Genomic DNA, 21,348 nt, shown 5'->3' with positions numbered 1-21,348 from the left:
TATTTTGGATTTAATTTTTTTGGTTAAGAGGGATAGTAAGCAAATGAAGAACTGGGACAGAAAAGAAAGGAGAGTCAAGGAAAAAATATCTTAGCTTCTATCTGCTAATGATGACCTGACTCTTTCTAAAGTTAAGACCAAATCTTTCCAAATTTTTCTGAGAGGCCTCTTCTCTGAAATGTTACTTGTTTTGCAGCTGCTAGGTCAGGCTGCTATCCCTGGAGGCAATCTAGTCTTCAATCTAAGCAGTTTCACCTCAAGCAGTGCTTGAGAGAATGAAGCTTTCTGTGAATCTGGAGGGTCTCCAAGAAGTTGGGATATATCCCAAAATTCAGTTCTGGAAAGCAGTTTCTGAAGATATATCCATTATGATATTAATCCTACTAGATACAGCTAGTCAAAAGAATTGTAACTGGACAGGCAAAGTAGTGAGACTGGGAGATCCAGGTCTCCAGCACCAATGTTTCTGGCAAAGCCCAGACAGCTTAAAGTGAGCCCCAGAATGAAGAGCATAAAATTTTATGATGTATCAGCTTTAATCCTGTAAATCTATACCAATGATTTAATGCACTGCAAAGCACTTTCTCACTAGGTAGGCTTCAAGAATATATCAGATCTGGTATAGACAGGCTAAACTGTTTGTATTTTTCTTCTATAGAGGGCATAGCAGACAATACCTGAGAAGATCTCTGATGGACAATTTTCTAAACAATAAACAACCTATAGCTCGCATTCAGCAATATCTGGCACTCCCACTACCTGGGGATTAGTTGTTCTACAGTGACAACGAATGCTATGGAATTGGGAGGTTGTACTGTTAGTGCCTTTACCAAGACAGAAAATGTAACTTCATTCTTCTCACATTAATGTCCTTTCAGCACATCACCCAGACTTCTGCATCAACTCATCAGGATATGCAGCATCAAAAAGCTTTCCAGCCAAATAGGCTAAAAGCTTATCTGGGAGCAAAGGTTTTGGGAGATATTTTATGGTAAAAGTAGGAACAGGTTCAAAGTAGTTTTGCTGCCAGCAAGCTGAGAGGGACCGAATCTCGCTGTGCCATGTGGTCAGGGAACGGCACTGTGCACTGTGAAGCTGGAGGCGATCTGACTGGTACGATGCTGGTAGCTGGGGAGAGCAGCTTCCACACTCAGTTGAGCACAGCCCCTCACAAAAACTCGATCTCTGTCTGCCTATCACACCATATTTTAAAAATACTAATTTCCCTATGAAGAAGAGAATTCATAACTAGGAATCCCCTCAGGAGATACTATGCTCTAAGCAGCACATTCTTTTGATTAATGTTAGTTGGCCTCAAAGGCAAACTATAAGCCTTCTCAGCCTGCTTAAATCTCTGCTCTCTAGGCTAAAACAGACTCTAGATTGACTGTGACCAATTTCCCCTCTCACTGTGCGTACGTGTTCCCAAGTACTCCACATCTGGCTGCCTTCTGAAGTTTCTATTATCACAGAGCGCCCACTGCTTATACTTACTCACGTGCAGCACTTCCAGTTTATTCCAATTAATTTTATAACCAAATGCATTATTTAGACTTGAGAGATTAGGAACAGATCACTACAGTTTTGAATCAGGGACTAGAGCTGTTAGTGCATGGCCAGATTGTGCATCCTCCTTGGCCTGCCACAAGGCAACACCGATACCTAGCTTCTGTAGCTACATAATTTAACGGGTTTCAGACTAGGCTAGGTAGCAGAGATTAAAGGGGTAACCTTGTCTCACACATCTGTGAAATGGAAAGCAAAGTGACTGTAACCACAGTGGGTTCGAGATACACTCCTTGTGAGAGAGAATTTCCCTATCAAATTCAATGTACTTGCAGAAGAGGTACATATGAAGATGTCAGAAAGATGTTTCTTCGTCTCTCTTGAGGCTACAATGTCATCAGAGCACTTGGAAAAATAAAATCATTTCCTTGTCTGTAAGGTAAAGCAATGACCCAGCTATTTTTTAATAGTGTTAATGTCTTTAACTACCACAGAGCCTTGGTCCTTTATGGGGTTTACCTGCACGGAGAGCTTCTTTTAAAGCATGCAGGAACATAGGAATGCTCCTTCATTTAAAGTATTTGAAAACTTTTCAGCAGATTTCAGTGTTAACCTGCTGATACAAATCATAGATGTTTATGTTGGAGAAGACAGGTCTAAGAAATGTGCCTTACACCTGACGTGAAAGGTGACAAGATTTATGACATGGCTTTGGGGGCAATATCCATTTTAGTCTTGGACCAGACTCTTGGAAAATTCTATGTGCTGCAGAGATTTCCTCCCTTCCTCCCTTCAGCTTAGGTAGTCTTTAGCTATTCTGGGCCCAGGGCATTGCAGACTTTGAAGCAATGGATATAAAGCCTTAAATTTATTAGAAATTCAGTGCCGATGGACAGGTTGAGATAGCTGGCACAGTCCCTGTGGCTGAGAAGATGCATTGCAATGCTAGAATATCTGATGGCTTCATGTCCAAGTATAAAAACTGCTGTGGATGGGGTAAGTGGTGACAAATGTATGAATGACTGATGCCACTCAGCGATCTCAGGACAACCCCCCTCCCCCCCCCAAAGTAGACAAGCTAAAACAACTGATACATAATCAATAGGAAAATACCCATGGATGCGTCTAAAAGTATACTGCGTATAGTCAAACTGAATTTTAGTTTGAAAGCTTCTGCTTAAAAGAGATTAACAGCTGTGTCCCCCAAGTACTAGTTAAATGTTTTACAAAACATGCAGATGAGATACTTGGTATGAAAATATGCTCATTATGGAATTCAGAGCCATATGCTTAATCATTTGGAAACTAGACATAGCACATAATATTTCCCAACATGAACTCCATTTTAAGAACAAATATAGAACGTTCTGTATTGAGAGTCATTCCTTTCCTAATAGTAACTAAAATTAATTTCTAACTTTAGCCATTACACAAATTAGAGGTATCGAAACTGCTTGTTAACTCATTAATCTAAATTGAAGGGCCCAAGAGCAAAGTCCTCAGTCAAGATGGCTGGGCTGTACTCCAGATATCTGTACACATTAGTGCTGGTTTCGCTACCAGAATGCCAATGCACATAACACTGCTACAGCTGCCCTTTTAACAACGGAGGGGCACGAAGGGAAAGAAGCAACTAGGGCTGTCAACTGGGCAACACCTTTTTCAAAATATACCAAACTCTTGTAGCTCGTGTGCTTTCCTGTAACATCCCACAGCTATTCCCGGCAAAACGACCATCCTGTCCGCCTCCGCAGAGCACGCTCGCTCAGTGGGATGTCTCACGTGAAACTGGCTGTACTGGGAAGCCAGCTGCAGCGTTTCCTTTGGCCTAGGGGAAGACCGAGGAGGTGAGACAGTCGCTGCCTCTGTTGCCTCCTGCACCATTTTCTCCAGTCTAGTTAGAAAGAACTAGGCTCTCAGTCTTGTAAGCCTGCCCACTCCTCTCCTTCCCCGTGTGCATGCCTCTGCTACGGGTAAATTTGATTGCCTGCTCTGCAAAAATCAGCAAGGAACTTCCTGAAAGACTAGACTGGTTAGAGTAAAACTAGACAGACTTCTTTGGCTTTTCTTCCAGCATCAATAATAAAACTGAAGAAAGAAAATCCCTGAATTGAAATCCCATATTTATTTGGACAACTGAGTCCACCGCAGTCCTGTTCAAGGGCCATTACTAAGCAGCAAAACTTTGAAATTTAGGCGAGTAACTCAGAGCGTCAGTAAAAAAGACAGTGATACAAAGATCTTAGGAGCACAGCAAACAAGAACTGCTCTTCCTTTTCCTAACACGATATATCTACAAATATTGAGTGGTATCTCCAAAGAGTATATGAATGACTGGTACACACTAGACAGGGAGCATTCCTGGACATATGTAACCTGGTGGTTAAATAATATTATATTAATAATATAATATAATATAAATATATTTAACCTGGTGGTTAAATACAGTTACAAACTTGAAACAGACTTGAAATTTATTTTTATGGGTGAGTGGCATATTTTCATCCGGTATCAGAGACAATCTTGGGATTTCTTTGAAAGATCAGCTAACTCTTAGGCAGATTATGACAGTGACGTGGAAGTGAAGAACTACCCTAAACACCAAACTCCTGTTGCAATAACCCGGCTTTCAAAGAACACTGCCAATTTAAAAGCCATAATTTTACGTATTGACTTTTTACCTGCTTGGTTTGAAAGCAATGCTATGGACTGTTGCAAGTGTTAGAAATAAGAGGAAAAAAAACGTATGCATTGACACTACACTATACAGTCAGATTCACTACTTACAAAGAACTACTTTTGTGAGAGACAGACATAAGTAACAAAGAAAAACTGAAAAAAAGAAGAAAAAAGAGAAACAAAATTTGGACTTTGCCAAATAGAAACAGAGAGCAAAATAATTTCAAGACAGCTGTATTCTCTGAATTATTTAATTCATTTTTTGAATAGACTATAATTCCATTTGTAATCTGTTAAGAATTGTATTAAATAATATTTTTTGGTTAAAATAACTTCAGACTTTTTCAGTGGAGAATTCTGAAGATGAAATTTAAAGTAAGACAAAAACAAAATAGAGACATTCAGGCTCAGGTATTTAATTAGCTTCCAATAAGTTTATGTGTTTATGGCTAAATCTGTCCAGCTGTATCAGAGTTTCTCTGGAAATATTATACCATAGTGTGCACTCATGCAGAATAAAGATCCTTTTCCTTTCACTGTTGTGGCAGTTAAGTCTTAATTGAAATCGGTTTTGAAGAGCAGACAACCCTATTAATCCCAGCTATTTTAATCTGGTGATTGATGAAAAGAGTCAAAAAAAAAAAAGATGGCTGTTACTCAGTCAAACAAATTTCAACAGATCTCTGTATGCATAGTGGAGGAGCAATACCTTCACGCAATAAAAGACAATTTCTGTTTATGCCTAGTAAATATCAAAGGCACTAGCAATACTGCCACTTCCATTTTCTCCCCCAGGTTGGTGAAAAACTAAAGAACGAGAGCTGGACCTACCTTTGCAGACACTGCTGCTGCATGGTTGGTTTACAAACCATGTATACGTTTCTTATTGAATGCTTCCAAGATTAGCAGTCTCTGCCCCTTGCCTAATTACCCATTTTCAATTTAAGACTGGAAGCAAGTTTGTAGTGAGAAAAATATCCTTGAACTACATTGGCTAATTTAAGCATGCAACAGAAGCCGTGCTGCTGATGGAGGCATACCGTCTCGTAACTGTAGATGCAGCTAATCCATCTTTACTCTTCCCTTGCCCCCCGATTTATCACCTTCTTCTGAGGTGTTCAGCATGCTGAGGACTCCCCCTCTCCGTTTTTCAGTCTCTTTCAACCTAGTCTGTGCTATGGACTAGCTTGTCTCTGTGTTGGGCAGAGGCCGAAGGAGAGGTGAGAGCTGACAGAGACTCCCCGGAGGACAGGGTAGGATCTACCCGCTCCTTTCATCGAGGATATACATCTGCTGCTTGGCTAATGGTCTGCAATCCAGTGAAACTTCAGATCCAATTGGAAGACTGTGTTCTCAGGTTCCTCCTCCTTCTGGTCTGGATTTAAGCCCTTTCTTTTTGGAAGTGGACCCAACTACAGCAATCCTTGCATTTGTCACCTCACAAAGAGCAATTACAGTGCAAACCAATTCAAAATAAGCTGATACAGACTACAACAGCTACTGCATCAGCAGCATTGTTTTAGGTGAGTTTAGGGTATTGATTTTTACTTGGAAAGTTGTCTTTTCTCATGTGGCAACACAGTGTTCTTCCTGAGTTTTTCATAAGTAAGAGAGTTACTTTGAAATAGAGGCTTACAGCAACTAAATAATGAAGTGACTACACAGTAATAAAATACATTAATTACATATTTCATCAAGAGATTCAGAAGTGAAAAACATTTTTCTTCTCCAGTTAGAAAGCAGGGTGGACAAATCACGCACTTTCATTTAATTGAAGCACTAGCACTGATGCTTATATATCCATCTAAAAGCTCTGAAAAAATAACAAAGTTCACAGAAAATATGACAGTGCCTTTCAAAAGAAAATAATAAATGTGTGTCTATTTCATACCTGGAATATTGTCTCATTTCCAGCTGTTTTCAAATCATCTTGCTTCCCAATGATTCTCTGTAGCTGTATTTGTTTAAACATGACAAAACACAAGAAAATTATAAGTTTGAACTTACAAGAGTCTCCTTTTTCAGAAACTTGCATTAATTTCACCTTCTCTTAGTTATAAACTCAGTATGTTTTTGCAAGTCTCTCTAGTCACGACAAAGTATTTGCATACTTAAGGATATTTTGCTATTCGAGGCACACTTTTCGCTAGGAATGTCTTATCTAGTGTGGTTAATTCAGCCAAGCATAGCATATCAAACGGTCTCTCTATCTGCTACCCAATGCTTACTCTATTTTTAGAAGAGATTCTCTTCTATTAGAAGATTTTCTCTTAGCAGTCACTGCATAACATCTTGAAATTCAGATGTATTACATTTAGGAACATTTAGAGAATAACATAGTTATTCTGTGATTTTCACACTGTCCCCTAGACATCTTTACATGGTTCTGTAAAGGACAAGATCTGCTAAACATGAAAAACCATACCTGTTTAAACCTGGTACTATACAATTAACAAAAACTGTTATTTAATCAAGTAAGCAAACATATTTTCAGAACTGGCATCAAGCAGCACATGGTCCCAGTCTCCCCTCCACCGCACAAATAAGCTGATCTTGAATAAGATAGCTAACAAGATTTTAAGAAGTATTGAAATGACTCAGATATTTAAAGATAAACTTCCACTCTCCAAAACAAGGCTTTGAGGAAATACCGAGAGTGCACTGATTTGTAGCTTATTATGAGCACCTTAAATATACCTCTCTGAAACATTCTATGCTGCGAGCTTTCTTGCTAACTGTATTTTCGCTTGAGAAGTCAACACTGTCACAAGGATGAGTGATTTAACATAGCACAAGGTATACCTACCTTTCACAGACATTTGTATGACTCCTCAAATGGACAGCAAAAATGAAAGAACAAGGGACTTACTACATTTAAGGTATAGATATGGACCTAAACACAACATTCTGGATTTGAGGTCTTTAGGAAGGAGGCTTTTAAAGCTCAGGGTTTGTGAAGCTTCTGGGCTGCTTCTCAAACATTTCTGACTCATTTCTCACCCTGTCCATTACAATGGGGAAAAAATTCCACGACCAAATTCACATAGCCATTACTTTGTGGTTTTTTTCAAATCTCTTCTTAGGGCTTTATTTTTTTTTCCTTTTTTTTGTCATATTGTTGAGAGAAGCAATATGGACTTGTAAGTAGTGGGTAGGAAAGAACTCTGTTTACTGTTCATGTTGCCACAAGTCTTCCCTCAGCTTTCACAGTTTGACTAATTGACCTGCCTTTTTTTTTGTTGTTTTTTTTAAAATGTCAGTCTTTGAGTTCTTCACAACAGTTTTTTAAATTTTTTAAACAGCATGCCGTGAAAGTATTTATCAAAAATATAAGTCTAAATTTGCAACAAGACAATTGAACAGCATTAGTTCCTCCTAATTTCTCAACAATTTTTTTATTTTTGATCATTACAAAACAATTGACAAGTATTACAATGACAACTGAAAAGCATTATGAATTTCTTGATGGCAAAACAGCAATATAGAGCTCCGGATAAAAACATACCTTCATCCACATTCACATTGAAAAATTACATTTTTCTTACCTGGAAAATCCATCTTTTGCTCACGCATAAGAAATACAGCTGCAAATACTTTCCAAACATTTTTTCTTATTGAAAACACAAAATATGATATTTCTGTTGGATTTTATTTTTAAAGGACTCTTTAGAAAATCTGTAGAGAATATTAAAGAACACAGACACACAGTATAATTTTTCTTGCAAGTGTTCTGGAAGATTTAGTTTATTGTTTTCTTAGACTGTATGTAAATCCTTATGATTCTTGAAACTACTCCTTGGGAAAAAAACGATGGTAACTTCCAGTAGTTTGAATATTTTTTTCCAGCACAATGAAGCAGCTACTCACAGCGGATAAGAATTCTGCCCTCCAGCAATGGACTCCAGTATTTAACAGCTCCATGATTCTCTTCATCACCTAGCAGCATTTATCTGTATTTAGTATTTGTATATCTTCATCACTGTAATACACTAATGGCTAATTCAAAGAGAATGAGGCATATTATACATAACTGATGCCTTTTTACCAAAGAAACATATTAAGTAGTAATCTTTTCAGAAGGATACAAGAGCTAGTAGAAAGGGTATGTCTTTCTTAGGGAGAAAAAAAAAAGATTTTTCAGCTTTCAGTTGTTTATGAGAATCTAGTGCTTGCGGATGCTGCAGGACTGTACAGGTGCTCTACACCTCCAGAGCTGCTGACAGTTCAGAGTGCTGCTGCATTCAGTCTTAGATGAACCTCTACAAATTTTTTTGTGGTATCTGCTGTACAACTGTACAAAGACAGTCTATTAACAGAGATTAAATCACATAAGTTTTTTATGTGCAATCAGAATTACCCTACCTCCAATCCCAACAGTTTGGAACAGTTGTTAGTTTTCCTTACAAATCTTTCATCAGGACAGAGTTAGGGGAATTCCTTGCTTGTTGGGGATTTTTGGACCTTTCGTAGCCTTATTCTTGATGGCAGGTCTGAGATTAATGTGCACGTATAATAATATATGTGCACTAGTGTCAGATTCCTCATCAAGGGATGCACGTGTCTGGAAATCCCCCTTGCCAAGTTTCATGTGAATGTCTTCGAAGTGCCGAGTTCACAGAAGTATCTTACTGTCCTCACAAAGATGCAGGTAACAAGTCTCTGAGGAAGATCTCTCTGCAGTCTGGCAGCAGCTGATTAGAGGTAACACCTGAACGTGCCATTTCTGCTTCATCTTGGAGCTGTAAGGCTAAGCAAGAAATTGTTGTAGATGTCCACCTCAAAATAGAGATTCTTGTGAGTCTGAGTCCTAATACTGAAATGAGGTGTGATGTTGCTTGTCTTTTGGATATTTACCACTGAAACATGGATGAAGGAGAAATTAAAAATAGACTAGCTTGAACACAAAGAGGTAGAGAGGAGAAAGAGCAAGAGCAGGCTGGGAAAGGCTAGACCGTTAACTCCTGCTGGAAAAGAGGGAAATGTACCCAGAAATGGGAAGACTATGGAGGACAGGAGAAACTATCTCCTTTAAAACATGCAATTGCATTCAAGATCTCTGCTCTTGATGTTAGCGAACAGCAGTGAAGCTACTGGGAAATCACACATCTCACACCCTCAGCAGCTCATCTGTATGGACCTGAACAGCCTACCTCTACCACCTGCTGCAAGCATTAAGCATGTGGGTTGTGGAGCTGGCTTGTTGTCCCTCTCCTGTCTTGAACAATTCACATGATATGACCTCTGCCTCACTATCCATTAAGACTGTTCTATACGTTAGAACTGAGACATATGGAATTCAAAAAACGATGGACATTTTGCAAAGAGGCAAAATTCTTACTTCAGAGAATTTACAGTCTAGCTAGCTAATCAATAGATAATGGACAACAAGGAGGGAGAAGGGGTGACAAAGCAAGAGAATGAAAGCACTGAAATTTCTTTTTGTATCTCATCCTACTTATATTAATTGCCTCTGAATTACTATTTCGTCCATACTTTTTTCCCAGCACCTTTTCCTCACAGTAAGTTTCCTAATATGATTGTAAATATTGGATGGAAATAACTAATATTATGATTGATACTGCTCTGTTAACTTTCTGCAGGCTGAATATTCTCCTCTTTTCCCTGTATTTTTATTAAGCAGATTTTCAGGACATTTTTGCTGAGGGTATGAATTATAGAAGGAATTATTCTCAAGTACCAGCACTTTTAAAAAGTTGACATGAATCAGAGATGATGTTTCATTGCACGAAAATACAGTAACTAATACAAAAGTCTGTAAGTCATCCATGACTTGCCAATATTTATTGCACTTTTCATCAGGAGGTGGTGGGTTAACCAGTTAAAATACATTTACCCAGTGTTTTCCTGCAGCTGCTCCAGGATTCCTCAAAGAAATAGGGAGATTAACAATGAGTAAATTATCAAAAAGAGATTTAACTTCAGTAGGGTTAGAATTTTGCCCCAACACAGGAAAATAGAGTACTAATGGTACCATGTTACAGTTTGTCTAATAAACCCTCTAATGAGTCTATTTCAATGATCTTCATTAAATACTTTTATACTAACATTTTAAAAGATGAAAAAGGCACTATTTTTCTCCTTGGTAAGAACAGGACCCATAAGCTCTGGTGAAATACCAGAAGCAAAGTCCCACATGGAGAAGTACCATCCTACTTGTGCCTAGTTTTGCCTTGAAGATTGGCAGCTCCCACTCTTCACACTGGGCTTTGAGTTTACTGTGGGGAAAGAAAACAAGGAGGAGAAAAGATGTTCCTAGGCTGCGCCTTTCAAACACGGTTCAAAGAAGATCATAGTCTAACCCTCTGCTAAAAAAATACAAGAATTAACACACTCAGGTCTGTGGAAAGGAAAAATATTTATGTCAATTCATATTTGATCACATCTGTGGTGCCAAAATCAAGGAGAAATAAAGCACAAGCATAAATTGCCTCCAAAGTCGTACTTTCGTGAGTACTATAACCGCCTTTGCCAGTGTGTTGCAGTGCTTGTACCAACCTCATGCATTGCCTCTTGTCTACCCTGCCTTTATACGACGAGTCAACCGGGGCCAGGCAGGGAGCCAAGTCCTGGGCTGCTGCCTGGTGGTCCCCTGCGCTCTTGGCTTGGACCAACCAGTGCTCCATCTGCAGTGCTGGGGTTTGCTTCGGGGGATAGCTGATGCCAAACTAAACAGCAATATGGGCAAGGCTGAGCCATATATAATTCCTTCCACGGTCCTCCAACCCCATCCTCGTAACACCCTCACATGCCTTCAGGCCACCCTCCAGACCTTTCAAGGCAAGCTACAAAAGCACCATGCTGTCAAGATGCAGCACAATCCTTCCCACATCACTTCATGGACTCTGGGCTGACAAAAAATAAAATAATAATTACATGTAATGGTCAATGAACACCACACAGTACCATCAAAGATCCAGGGCCAAGGTCTATGTAGTGCAGATTTGTCTCATCTGTGTCATCGTGCTCAGGGACAGAGAATGGTCCCTGGCCCCGATTCATTTGTCATTTTAGATTGAGCCAGAGAGTCTGTGTCAGACTGAGCTCTGCTGGACAGTAAAAAAGCCCTGCTGAAGTTTGGGTAGGCAGGAAAAATCACTGTAGAGCATCTCAAGCTTTATGGCAAATGAGTCTTGCCTAAGAAACTGTCTTTAAAGCCTTTTTCACAAACTGACAGTTAAGGACCAGACGGTAAGTTATGAAATAAATTCTAGCATTTGTTTTGAACAAGGACAGGAGGAAGCCTGCTAGGCCAAGATATTCCTGCTGGATTTCATTAAGCATACAAGCTCATCTCTCAAGTGGTGGGAAAAACTTCTCCCAGATGATCTGGAATCAGGTAAAATTATGCAATTAAATGGAGCTGGGTCAAGACAACAAGGAATATTTTCTCTTTCTTTCATAACATCACAGAAACTGCATTAAATGTGATCAATCTTCTTGAAAAATCAATTCAAAACAGTCACATTCCAAGGTATCTTCCAAAACATAGTCTCTTAGTCATTAATTGAAAAAGAGAAGATAATGTAATTGCTGGCTCGGTCTGTGCGACACTGTACGGAACCCACCCACCACGTCACGGACGAGACTGTCTCCGAGGGCCAGAGCTGTGCAAGCAGACAAGACAAACTACGAGCCCCGGAGAACAGTTCAGCTGCGTTTTCCTGAGATGCCAACTGCCGCAAGGCAAATGACGGATTAGCCAGACCATTTACTGCTGTATTAACTATACAGAAACTTCCTACGATGCATTACCTAACCACAGCATACAAAGATTAAGAGAAACACATGCATATTTTTCCAGATTCTTCCACTCCAAAAGATTTATTTTTAAATGTAACCTTGAAAAAATCAAGCTGTGCTTTAAAATAGTCACCTGTCATAAATGTTAGATGTCATCTCATGACTTGCTCAAACCCTGTGGGATTTCTTTGAATTTAATGGCTCTCCTGAGTTGAGACTGCAATTTATAAGGTTTTTTAAAACTTTTTACTATTCTATTTTATTAATTAATATAATGTATAAAGGACATGCAAAGAAAGTAACAATCTAACTAGAAAAATTTTCATTTAATTTGATTGCCTCTACAGGAATCAAATTATTTTTTAGTGATCTGTATTTTTCCTCTACTTGTGATGACTTTCTCTTGTTAATACTGGCTAATTCAATTAAAATTAATTGAAATGGGCAATGGATATTAATTATGTGATTTACTGTATGCCTCCCAAAGACAGTTGTACTATATTTCTGTAAGATTCTCCTTATTTGTTTTACTGACACAGTAGCTACTTAAAAGGAGTATTGCTAAAATGGCACTTTGGTGCCGTGGCCCTACAGGCAGCAACACTTTCACCTGCTTTCACGGACTACTTCTCCTCATAACATACTATTTTTCAGATGAACTATACATCTGTAACAGACATATTTCAATGATCAGGCTACTCGTTCTACCTGATTTTATCAGGTTTAGAGTTAAAAATAAAAAAGTAACAGCTATAGTAAAATATGATTTCTTTTTAATCAGCAAAATAATTAATACTTTAATAGAGCAAATTCTGAGTGTACGTTATCTTGCAGCTCAATTAGACGCTTCTGGGAATACTGTCTTGGGAAATGGTCTAATTTCAAGCATTGTTTTCAAAAGGTACTTCTAAAACTGAAAGCAATTTAAAAATATTTTAAAATATATTCAAGTATGACTCATCACTTGTAATCTTGCTAAGACACAATGCACTGAAAAAAAGGGCTATCAGTGCAAAAGACATCTTAACAACTACTGTGTCATTAATTCAGAGTTTAAGGCTACACAAATAAATCTTTGGTAATTTCCTCAATCAGGCAGGTTCACTTTTATTAAGCTTTAGATTCCCCTGGTTCCCTAGAGCTGTTGCATTAATGACATTCTTTAACATTAGCCCAGTGACAGAAAATAATCTGCACTATATGACAGTGGTCATTTCAGCTTCTCATGAAATCCTCTCTGTAGTCACCTCCAATATGAATGAAGCATCTGAATGAAGAGGAGAGTCTATTAAAAACTACATTTGTTAATTTTACTTTCTACTGTTGACATGAAATATTTAGTAAATAGTTTCCTGCTAAATACTTAAAGGTTTTATAAGTTGTATTATTACTCCTGCTCCTCTCTAGATCTTCAAAGTAGGATTCCCTTTCATTTTTGGAACATCTGTCTCTCTCCTCCCAGTATTTTATACAAAATATGGGAAAAATACCATTTCTCCCTAAACTGTAAATTAGTAATAAACCTGTGGAACAGCAAATAAAACTAATAAAAAAGAAGAGATGATGGTAAGTTTAAAAAAAATGATTCAGAATACTTAGAAAATGAAAGACTTTTTCAGATGATTACTTAAATTAGGTCAAGGGATTAAGGGATGTACAACTGCCATCTTCTCAGCAACAGATTTTTAGATGCAAGTCAACAGTAACATTTATAAAAGATGATTCAAATATGATAATGATTTCCCTAGCAATGCTTTGTTATGCACTCCTTTCCTATAAAGTGCTTTAGCCAGGGTGTGATCACAGATTGGATGGATAGACAGGCTTGAAGAATTTAATGCATTTTTCATTTAGCAAATATAACCTGTGGAACTATCTGAATGCTTTAAAAATTAATACGCACATAAGTACACATACCTTAAAAAATTCTTTCTTCTCAACTTGTTCATTGCCATCTATATCCAACATTTTAAAAGCAATCTGAAATCCAGTCTGTGGTTCTGCAATGAAGTGCAAAAAATCTTTATTGTGTGTACACAGACACACACACACACACTCTTACACTGGCACATAAATATTTAATATTAAAGGAATATTGCCTACAGATTCAGTTCTCCATGGTTATGCACACACATCATACTTCCACAAGACCACATGTACCATATACAATTATAAGCAAACATTTTAAAACACCTTTTTACTACTACTTCAAGGGATATTTAATGCAAAGGCAAAACAGGAGATGTCAGCAGGGCCTAAATAGAGGGATGTATGTACATCTGATCTCAGCTACTGTGCAAATGTTGCACGCGTTACTGTCCTGGGCTTATATTCCCTGCAGATTTCTCCATCTCTGGCTACTTCTGAAGTCTAGCTCTAATAGGTGTATTAGAGCCACGCTTCAGCTGAGAAAACCGAAGAGTGCCTGGAGAAACTCATAATTTTTTCCCAGACTGCTTAGCAGAGCTAGCGCAGTGCTCAGGTGCTTCTGCCGTGCAGGAGGCACACGGCTGTTTCCAGCCCGCGCTGTTGTGGAGAACAAGGCCGGAGCTGGTAAGGACAGCCGGTGCTCGCAGCGCCCACTGCCCTTCTGTTTGCTTGCTGCCCCTCTCCTGTCTCCCTGAAAAATGTACTCAAATGTTACTGAAAAGTAACCAACTACCCTTTCCGGCCTTTTTTGCCAAAAGCATGATTTGCATATATCTTCCCATGAAGCTGAATTTTTAGGGAGCTTTACGAAACTTTACACTGCTTTTCCTTCACCAAGTGGATGCTCCTTTTTGACACAAGAATTTGATGAGCTCTGTGCCTTGCAGGCACTGTAAGAAACAGAGTATTTTGAGCTCCTTTCCACAATTTCCTGATCTTACTTTGCTTACATGAGATGACCTAGCTCACTAGCAAGCCCACAGAGGAGTAGCATGCTGCTGAAATGCATTCACACTTCACTGCAGAAGCAAGCACTGATCCCAGTAATTTCTGGAGCAGGTGAACTGATCCCACCACACAGTCACGTCAGGCATTAATATAAAAGCCATGGAGTTACCTCCTCCAGAGTACATTCACGTTTCCAAGAACAATCTTGGACCCACCATGGCAGTAAAGTAGTATCTCTAGAGACCATGATGCCTTCAGCGTTTTTATTTTGGAAGTGCATTCTTCCAATTCCGTCCAGTACGGCTTGAAGTCTTGTATTTTTTTTTTAATAATATGTCAGAAGCAGAACCTTTCAGCAAAGCAAATGACTTAAGAAATACCCCGTTCTTTTTAAGTGATAATAAGAAGATGCTTAAACAAAGTATTATATTTACATTTTAGAAATAGTTACATCTTCAGCCAATTAATGTTCTTTGTTAAGCAACCTTGTGATGTAATGATATTTTATAAATACTATTGCGATCTGCATAGCAGAGCTCTTCCCCAGCACCTGGGTCATAATAATTAAACTGGCTTTCTCTCCATGGAAATGCCACATTCTAAACTTTGTGTCACTAGTACAAAAGCAAGAAGAGTCTATCCTATAACATATTTAGAGAATAAAAGTAACTGACGTGTTTAATAGTAATTTATACCATCGGTGTTGAAATTTTCAGATAAGAAAGCTGTTACTGAAAATATAGGACCTAAAGCTGCTTATACTGTTCAGAGATGACATACTTATCTGATATGATGTAACACCAAAGGTATGCATTCATAAAATAAGCAGAGTTCAAAGAATACCTCAGATATATTTGTATTTAATTAGAGTCGGGCAAAATTCCAAAATCTGAACACAAGAGCTTCATCTTAGCTGTGAGTGCAGGCTGCTTCCCCTGCAACCCGTTCCTACTTTGACCAAACTGTCAACTTTTGTGACGGCTAATTGGCGCAAGCTTTTAGCAAAGGTGACAATTGCCATTCCTGGGCTCATTCACCAAGCAGGGCTTTTCCAGAAGTTCCATTAACCAACTTCTGAGAATGAAATTCAATACTGCACTGAAAGAAGAAAGATAATGGTGACACAAGGTACCCAGTATAGAGAATGGAGCATTGCAGTGGGCAAAATAAAGCCTTTGTCTGCCACAAAAATACATTTTTCAAGTTCACCATTGTTACACAGATACTGCTGTTACATGCAAGGCGGCATGGTCTGGTCAACAAAGTACCAGAACTGCCACTCAGGAAATGGGGCGATCCTTTTCTTGTTTGCTTATTAGTCTGTTGGTGATTTAGAAGAATTCATTAAAATGTTAACGGCTTATTTCAAGAAACCTCACATTTACTTACACTAGAAAGAGAAATAGGTTATGTAACTGGGGGCTGACTGACACGGGGTACTTACTAGATAGAGGTACTAACACTTGCCGACGTTTGCTTTCAAACTGATCTGTATGATAACCCCCATGTAGCTAAAGCAGCAACATTAGCACTTCATTTTCATCCTGCACAGGAAGGTCCCTTTGTATTTTCAGTTCAGTACATTCCTATGTAAATTCCCTGAAAAATAATGTTATTTGATTGTTTGGAGAAGTGGACCAACTTGCTCCAATACTGCTTCAATTCTCTAATCGTTTCAGCCAATAAATCAGCATGAATTTACTTTCAGCCACCATAGATTTTTAAAGAAACAGATTCTTTGGCATCTACTTCTGCAACTTCAGTTAGTATTTTTCTGAAGCTATAATGAGGTAATCTTTTTTTTTCTTTTTTAAAAAAGGAGTTTTTTGTTGCAACAAACAATTTTTAATCAGCTTTATGACTGGGCTAGACTCTTATACTGCTTCTGATTTAAAAAACACTTGAACATGGTATGTTCATGTTCAGTCATCTGCAGCCCTGGGCAGTCACTACTCGTTGGGGAAACAATATATTTATATGGTAAATGGGTTATATTCATGCTATATATGATATGTAATATTCTGTACTAGCTGAAGTTTCTTAAGAGGTCACCCTTCATGCCATGTTGAATGCACTGATGCAGTTCCACTGAGAGTGACATAAGTTGTAAAAGGACTATCTAAATTGTACAAAAAGTTGCATAACAAAGGCCATTATCTGTTGAGACTGGACATACTCCCCCCAGCTCTCTGGAGATGGTATCCAACATCACTCGTTGGCAGTACATCAGGAGAGGGTGAAATTCTACAGCAAGGACAACTTGTCAGTTTGAGCCCCTCACATGGGCCTTGCAGTCATGGAAGTGATGAAGCTCAAGCATCCAAGGCTCAGTTATCCTTTGGGGTAAGAATAACTGTTTCCTTCCTTCCTTCCATCCGTTGATACTATGAGATCTAGTACGCCTGGTTTTGTCACTTGCTTGAAATGTTGGACCCGTGTAAGTCAGTCAAAGGAGACTGGGTTACATGGACGTGCATCCAGTCTATATCACTACTAGTTTATGGATCCCACTGTGTAATGCTCCTGTGCACACCTTACCCCAAATCTTTGTATACTTCAGCTTCACCTGCAGCTTATCAGACCAGAACAGGGAGGTGGCAAGCATGGATTGCAGATGCAGAATAACCATGGGTGAGGAAACGTAGAAGATCCTAGATCACTGCCACACACAAGCCCAAAAATGCCTACTGTTTACTGATTAGGCAAGTTTGCTTCCTTTAAAAGCACCTTTGAAAGCATCTGCTTTTCTTCCACGCTCTCTATTATAGCCGAATGGAACTGCAAGAACAGGCTATAGATTCAGGGCTGACTTGTATGGAAGCTGCCCAAACCTTTCTTCTCTGTGTCCACGACAACACATGAGCTTCACATTTCTTAGCTCAGGACAGCCAAGAGTTTGGCTACTGAAGTTACTGAACAAAAATCGTATAAAAAAAAGCACCTGAGAGAAAAGGAAGGAAGTAAAGGAGGTGGAAAGAAATACATACAAAATACACAGAGGAAATAAAGTCAACAGGAACTGAGAAATGAAATAATTGATTAAAAAGTCACACAAAAGGATACTGTAGAAGCCTGTTGTCTATCATCCATTACATATCCGAGCACACAAATAACAGGAAACAACCTTTCATTTACTGCATTTTTTTTTTTTATATATCACAGCATGAGCATGTTAACATCTCATTGTCCAAAATGACTAAAACTACTATCTGGAAGACAAATTACTTTATCTTCCCCCACTGTTGTTGTTCTCCTTACTGTGTGGTCCCCTCTCCAGTGTCTCCCCTCTCTCTCAAACCCTCTTGAAGGACTCTCCTGATCTTGTCGTGCAGGGTTCATCAAGATTTTTGAAGTGACACTGTTGACCAGTGATGACACTATGGAACTAAGTTGCAATCAACTAAACTTATATGCCTTTATATTAATGTCTTACCACTCTATACAATAGTTCTTTAAGTTGGATTAAAATTCAGAAATTTATCAGAAAAAGTCCCTGGAAAGCTTTTAGCCACTCAGTATTTATGCATATGCTTTTCAAACATGTAATACTTACTTGTAAGGATTGTCAACAAAAACAGGTACTCTGCATATGAGATCAAGCCTGAAATAAAACAGTAAAAAACAACTTGCAAATAATTTATATATGTATAGCAAGACTTGAAAAATCAGGTATTTTAAATTAAAAAATGTAGATTAACATCATACTAAATAGCTTAAAGTAAGTTTTGTTAATTATTGTTTAATAAAGTCCCTACTTCTGTTTTCAGGACTCTGAATGTGAAATTCTCTATCAAGAGACTCATCAATGCTCATGTCTAATCGAGAGAGTTAGGTTTATTTGGTACTAGTAGAAGGCCTGCACTAAATCTTTAGATTTTTACTGAAAACATTCAATGTTTATATAAAAGACAAATAAATTAACTGTGCTTTGTCACATTTAGTACCTGGGAGGAGAACTACTCTAACATTACCCTGAAGGATCAAAGTATTCCAGCCCCTGGCAGCCTTGGAAAGGCGGGGAATAGCTTCCCTCGAATTCTCCAGGGGAACATGGCAACATGCAAAGCTGCCAAGCTGCTAGATCGCGCTGATAGTACTGCTGGGCCGCGTGCCAAGAGGAGGCTTCTTTTTTCTTTTTTTTTTTTTTTAAATAGGAACATGTCCTTTCTACAAGGTGAAAGTATTCCCCCCCCCCCCCCCCGCCCTTTGGAAGGAAAATTCCAGTGTTTTCCTTTGAAATACCGCCTCAAATGAAAAGCCTGAACAAACACAAAGATGTGATAGTGTCAAAATAGAGCGTACAAGCTAAAGATAGAGAATGCATAACAAGGATGGTTAAACACCAGAATCCGAACCATCTGCCCTGCAATAATGCTTGAAGAAAAAAACGTAAAGGGCTTTTTTATAAACTGCTTTTCGAAATAACTGAGCTACTTTTAACTTGTGAACTAAACATTGTATAACGCTGATGCTTCTTAAAATAATGAAGTTTAGACATGCCTATCTGTGCAAAGATAAACATTTTTTATAATTTACATTTTCTTAATTGATAGATAAGGAATCCACTTAAGCTTCAGTGATAAACAATTAACTTCTGATTAATTACTATACAGAGCCAACAGCATTTGTATTTGGTTTCATATAGTGACTTAACACTTACTGTTTTAAGTACCAGGGTTTAGAAATACTAAATTGCTGAATGCAGCAGTCTGAATATCTGAGAATAGGTCTTATCTACAGACAGGTCTAACGCTGATCCCGTTGCTGATTCACTCTGGCTCTACACCTCAGTATTTCTCTCCATCAAAACAGGGCTATTCACCACACTATCCAGCATGCAAATCATGTTTAAGTCAGCACAATGCTACAATCACACAATACACTATGCAAATAAAAATACTTTTATCTCAAAGAATTAGTTTTCCTTTCAAGTTTCAGGATCATTGTCACATCACTAGACTAATATGGTCATGAAACATGTAAATTATTATTTGTATTACTGTAAAACTTGGAGATGTGTTCCTAGGCAAGGTGTCCAGCATTACTACAAATGCGAAAACAAATGGAGAAAGAGGCCCTACCCCATTTCTTTTTAGCTTACATGCTTAAGTATAAAAGCATGTAAGATAAAAGATGGTTAGAGACAAATAGGGGAGGAAAAGAAATCAAGCCGAACAGTGTGACAGAAGCGATCAAGATCCCTTCTCCCTAATTTTGTTTTGTATATGTCACAGCAAAGGAATGTTTAAAAAAAGGACATAAATTAAGAGAAGGAGGTAACTTTTCAAGTCTATCCAGAAAAAACCTCTCAAATGTGGACAGCAACAGGGCCAGTACAAAGATCCCTGGTGACCTGGAAAGGGAAGACAGGTAGCTTATTGCTAGATACGATGGAGAAAGAAGAGCCCAGTGCTGGGATATAAAAGAAGAGGTGACACATTCGAAGGAGTGAAATAAGAAAAACATCTTTATCAAAGTGCTTGAAAAGATATTAGCAAGGCAGATTATGCTTGTTAAAGCTGGAGGGAAAAAAAAAGTTGTAATAATTGAGATACAAAATGCAGAGAGCTTCGGGAGTTTTAGCTATCCGGGTGGACAGGGAAGATCATATCATGGAAAATTTTGCAGAAAGAATCTGCAAACTTTGTACAGAGATGGTAGGATCTAAGGAGAGACCAATTTAAAGCCAACACCCTGCTTCTGGGCCCAAGTGAGAAACATGATGGCACTATTCACTCTAATTGCAGAGGGCTGGAAAGGAGAGGCTTGGAAGAAATGACAGGGCGAGACTGACTATTTTGGTCATATTATCTTAAGTCACTACAGTGAAATAGGCATAAAGGTAAAAATAATAAAAATATGTAAAAGAAATCTCTTGATTGTTTTTTAAAAACTTGTCTCAGTGGCTTAAAGCAAAGCCACAGCACGTTTAACATTTTCCGGCAGACTGATTATACCAAAATCAACATATACCAGGGCTGAACTTGAGATAAGATTTAACCTGTGGATTTATTGCCATAAAAATTCTTCTCATAATTTTACTGTCCTTTTACTACTTTTAGTGAGACGTGTACAATGTATGTATATAGTAAATTAAATACTTTAGTTTTTTTTATTCTGAAGTTACTTAAATTTTACATTTAAAAGATGCAACGAATAATAATAGAAAAGAAAGAAAGCTGAATTTATGTCCAAGCAAAATTAAAAGATAAAAACTTCACATACTGTTGAATGATTCAGCATACTTGTAACCAAGGTCCTGCATTTAGCACTAGCAAAAATATTGTAATCTTCTAATCCCTATCCCTTCCTGGGAAACTCTATCCTCAAACTTCAGAGCAAATGTTGATAATACAATATGCTTATTGCTGAATAAATCATAAATATACTCAGAGAACATGACATGAATTTTAAAACTGCCCACTAGAAGGCAGAATTCCCTAGCTTTAAGTTTTACAAACTGGACTGATGACAACATTCTCTATACTTAATATTTAAATAACAATTTGGTGGTAGTTAAAATAA

The 21,348-nt window shown here is 38.2% G+C and overlaps 1 protein-coding gene across 2 annotated transcripts in view; it reads right to left on the bottom strand.

Annotated features, from left to right (window-relative positions):
- MICU2 (mitochondrial calcium uptake 2) overlaps positions 1-21,348 on the bottom strand; it is a 162,392-nt gene that overhangs the window by 19,497 nt on the left and 121,547 nt on the right. For both annotated transcript variants that reach the window (XM_064505015.1, XM_064505016.1), the window contains 3 exons: positions 18,377-18,424; positions 13,864-13,946; positions 6,077-6,139 (listed from right to left, as the gene is read on the bottom strand). In XM_064505015.1, coding sequence (XP_064361085.1) covers positions 6,077-6,139; positions 13,864-13,946; positions 18,377-18,424 — 194 coding nt within the window. The remainder of the gene's footprint in view (positions 1-6,076; positions 6,140-13,863; positions 13,947-18,376; positions 18,425-21,348) is intronic.

This window comes from Dromaius novaehollandiae, chromosome 1 (assembly GCF_036370855.1).
Source record: "Dromaius novaehollandiae isolate bDroNov1 chromosome 1, bDroNov1.hap1, whole genome shotgun sequence".
In the NCBI taxonomy this organism is placed as follows: Eukaryota; Metazoa; Chordata; class Aves; order Casuariiformes; family Dromaiidae; genus Dromaius; species Dromaius novaehollandiae.
This window is presented reverse-complemented; position numbering and strand designations above follow the sequence as displayed.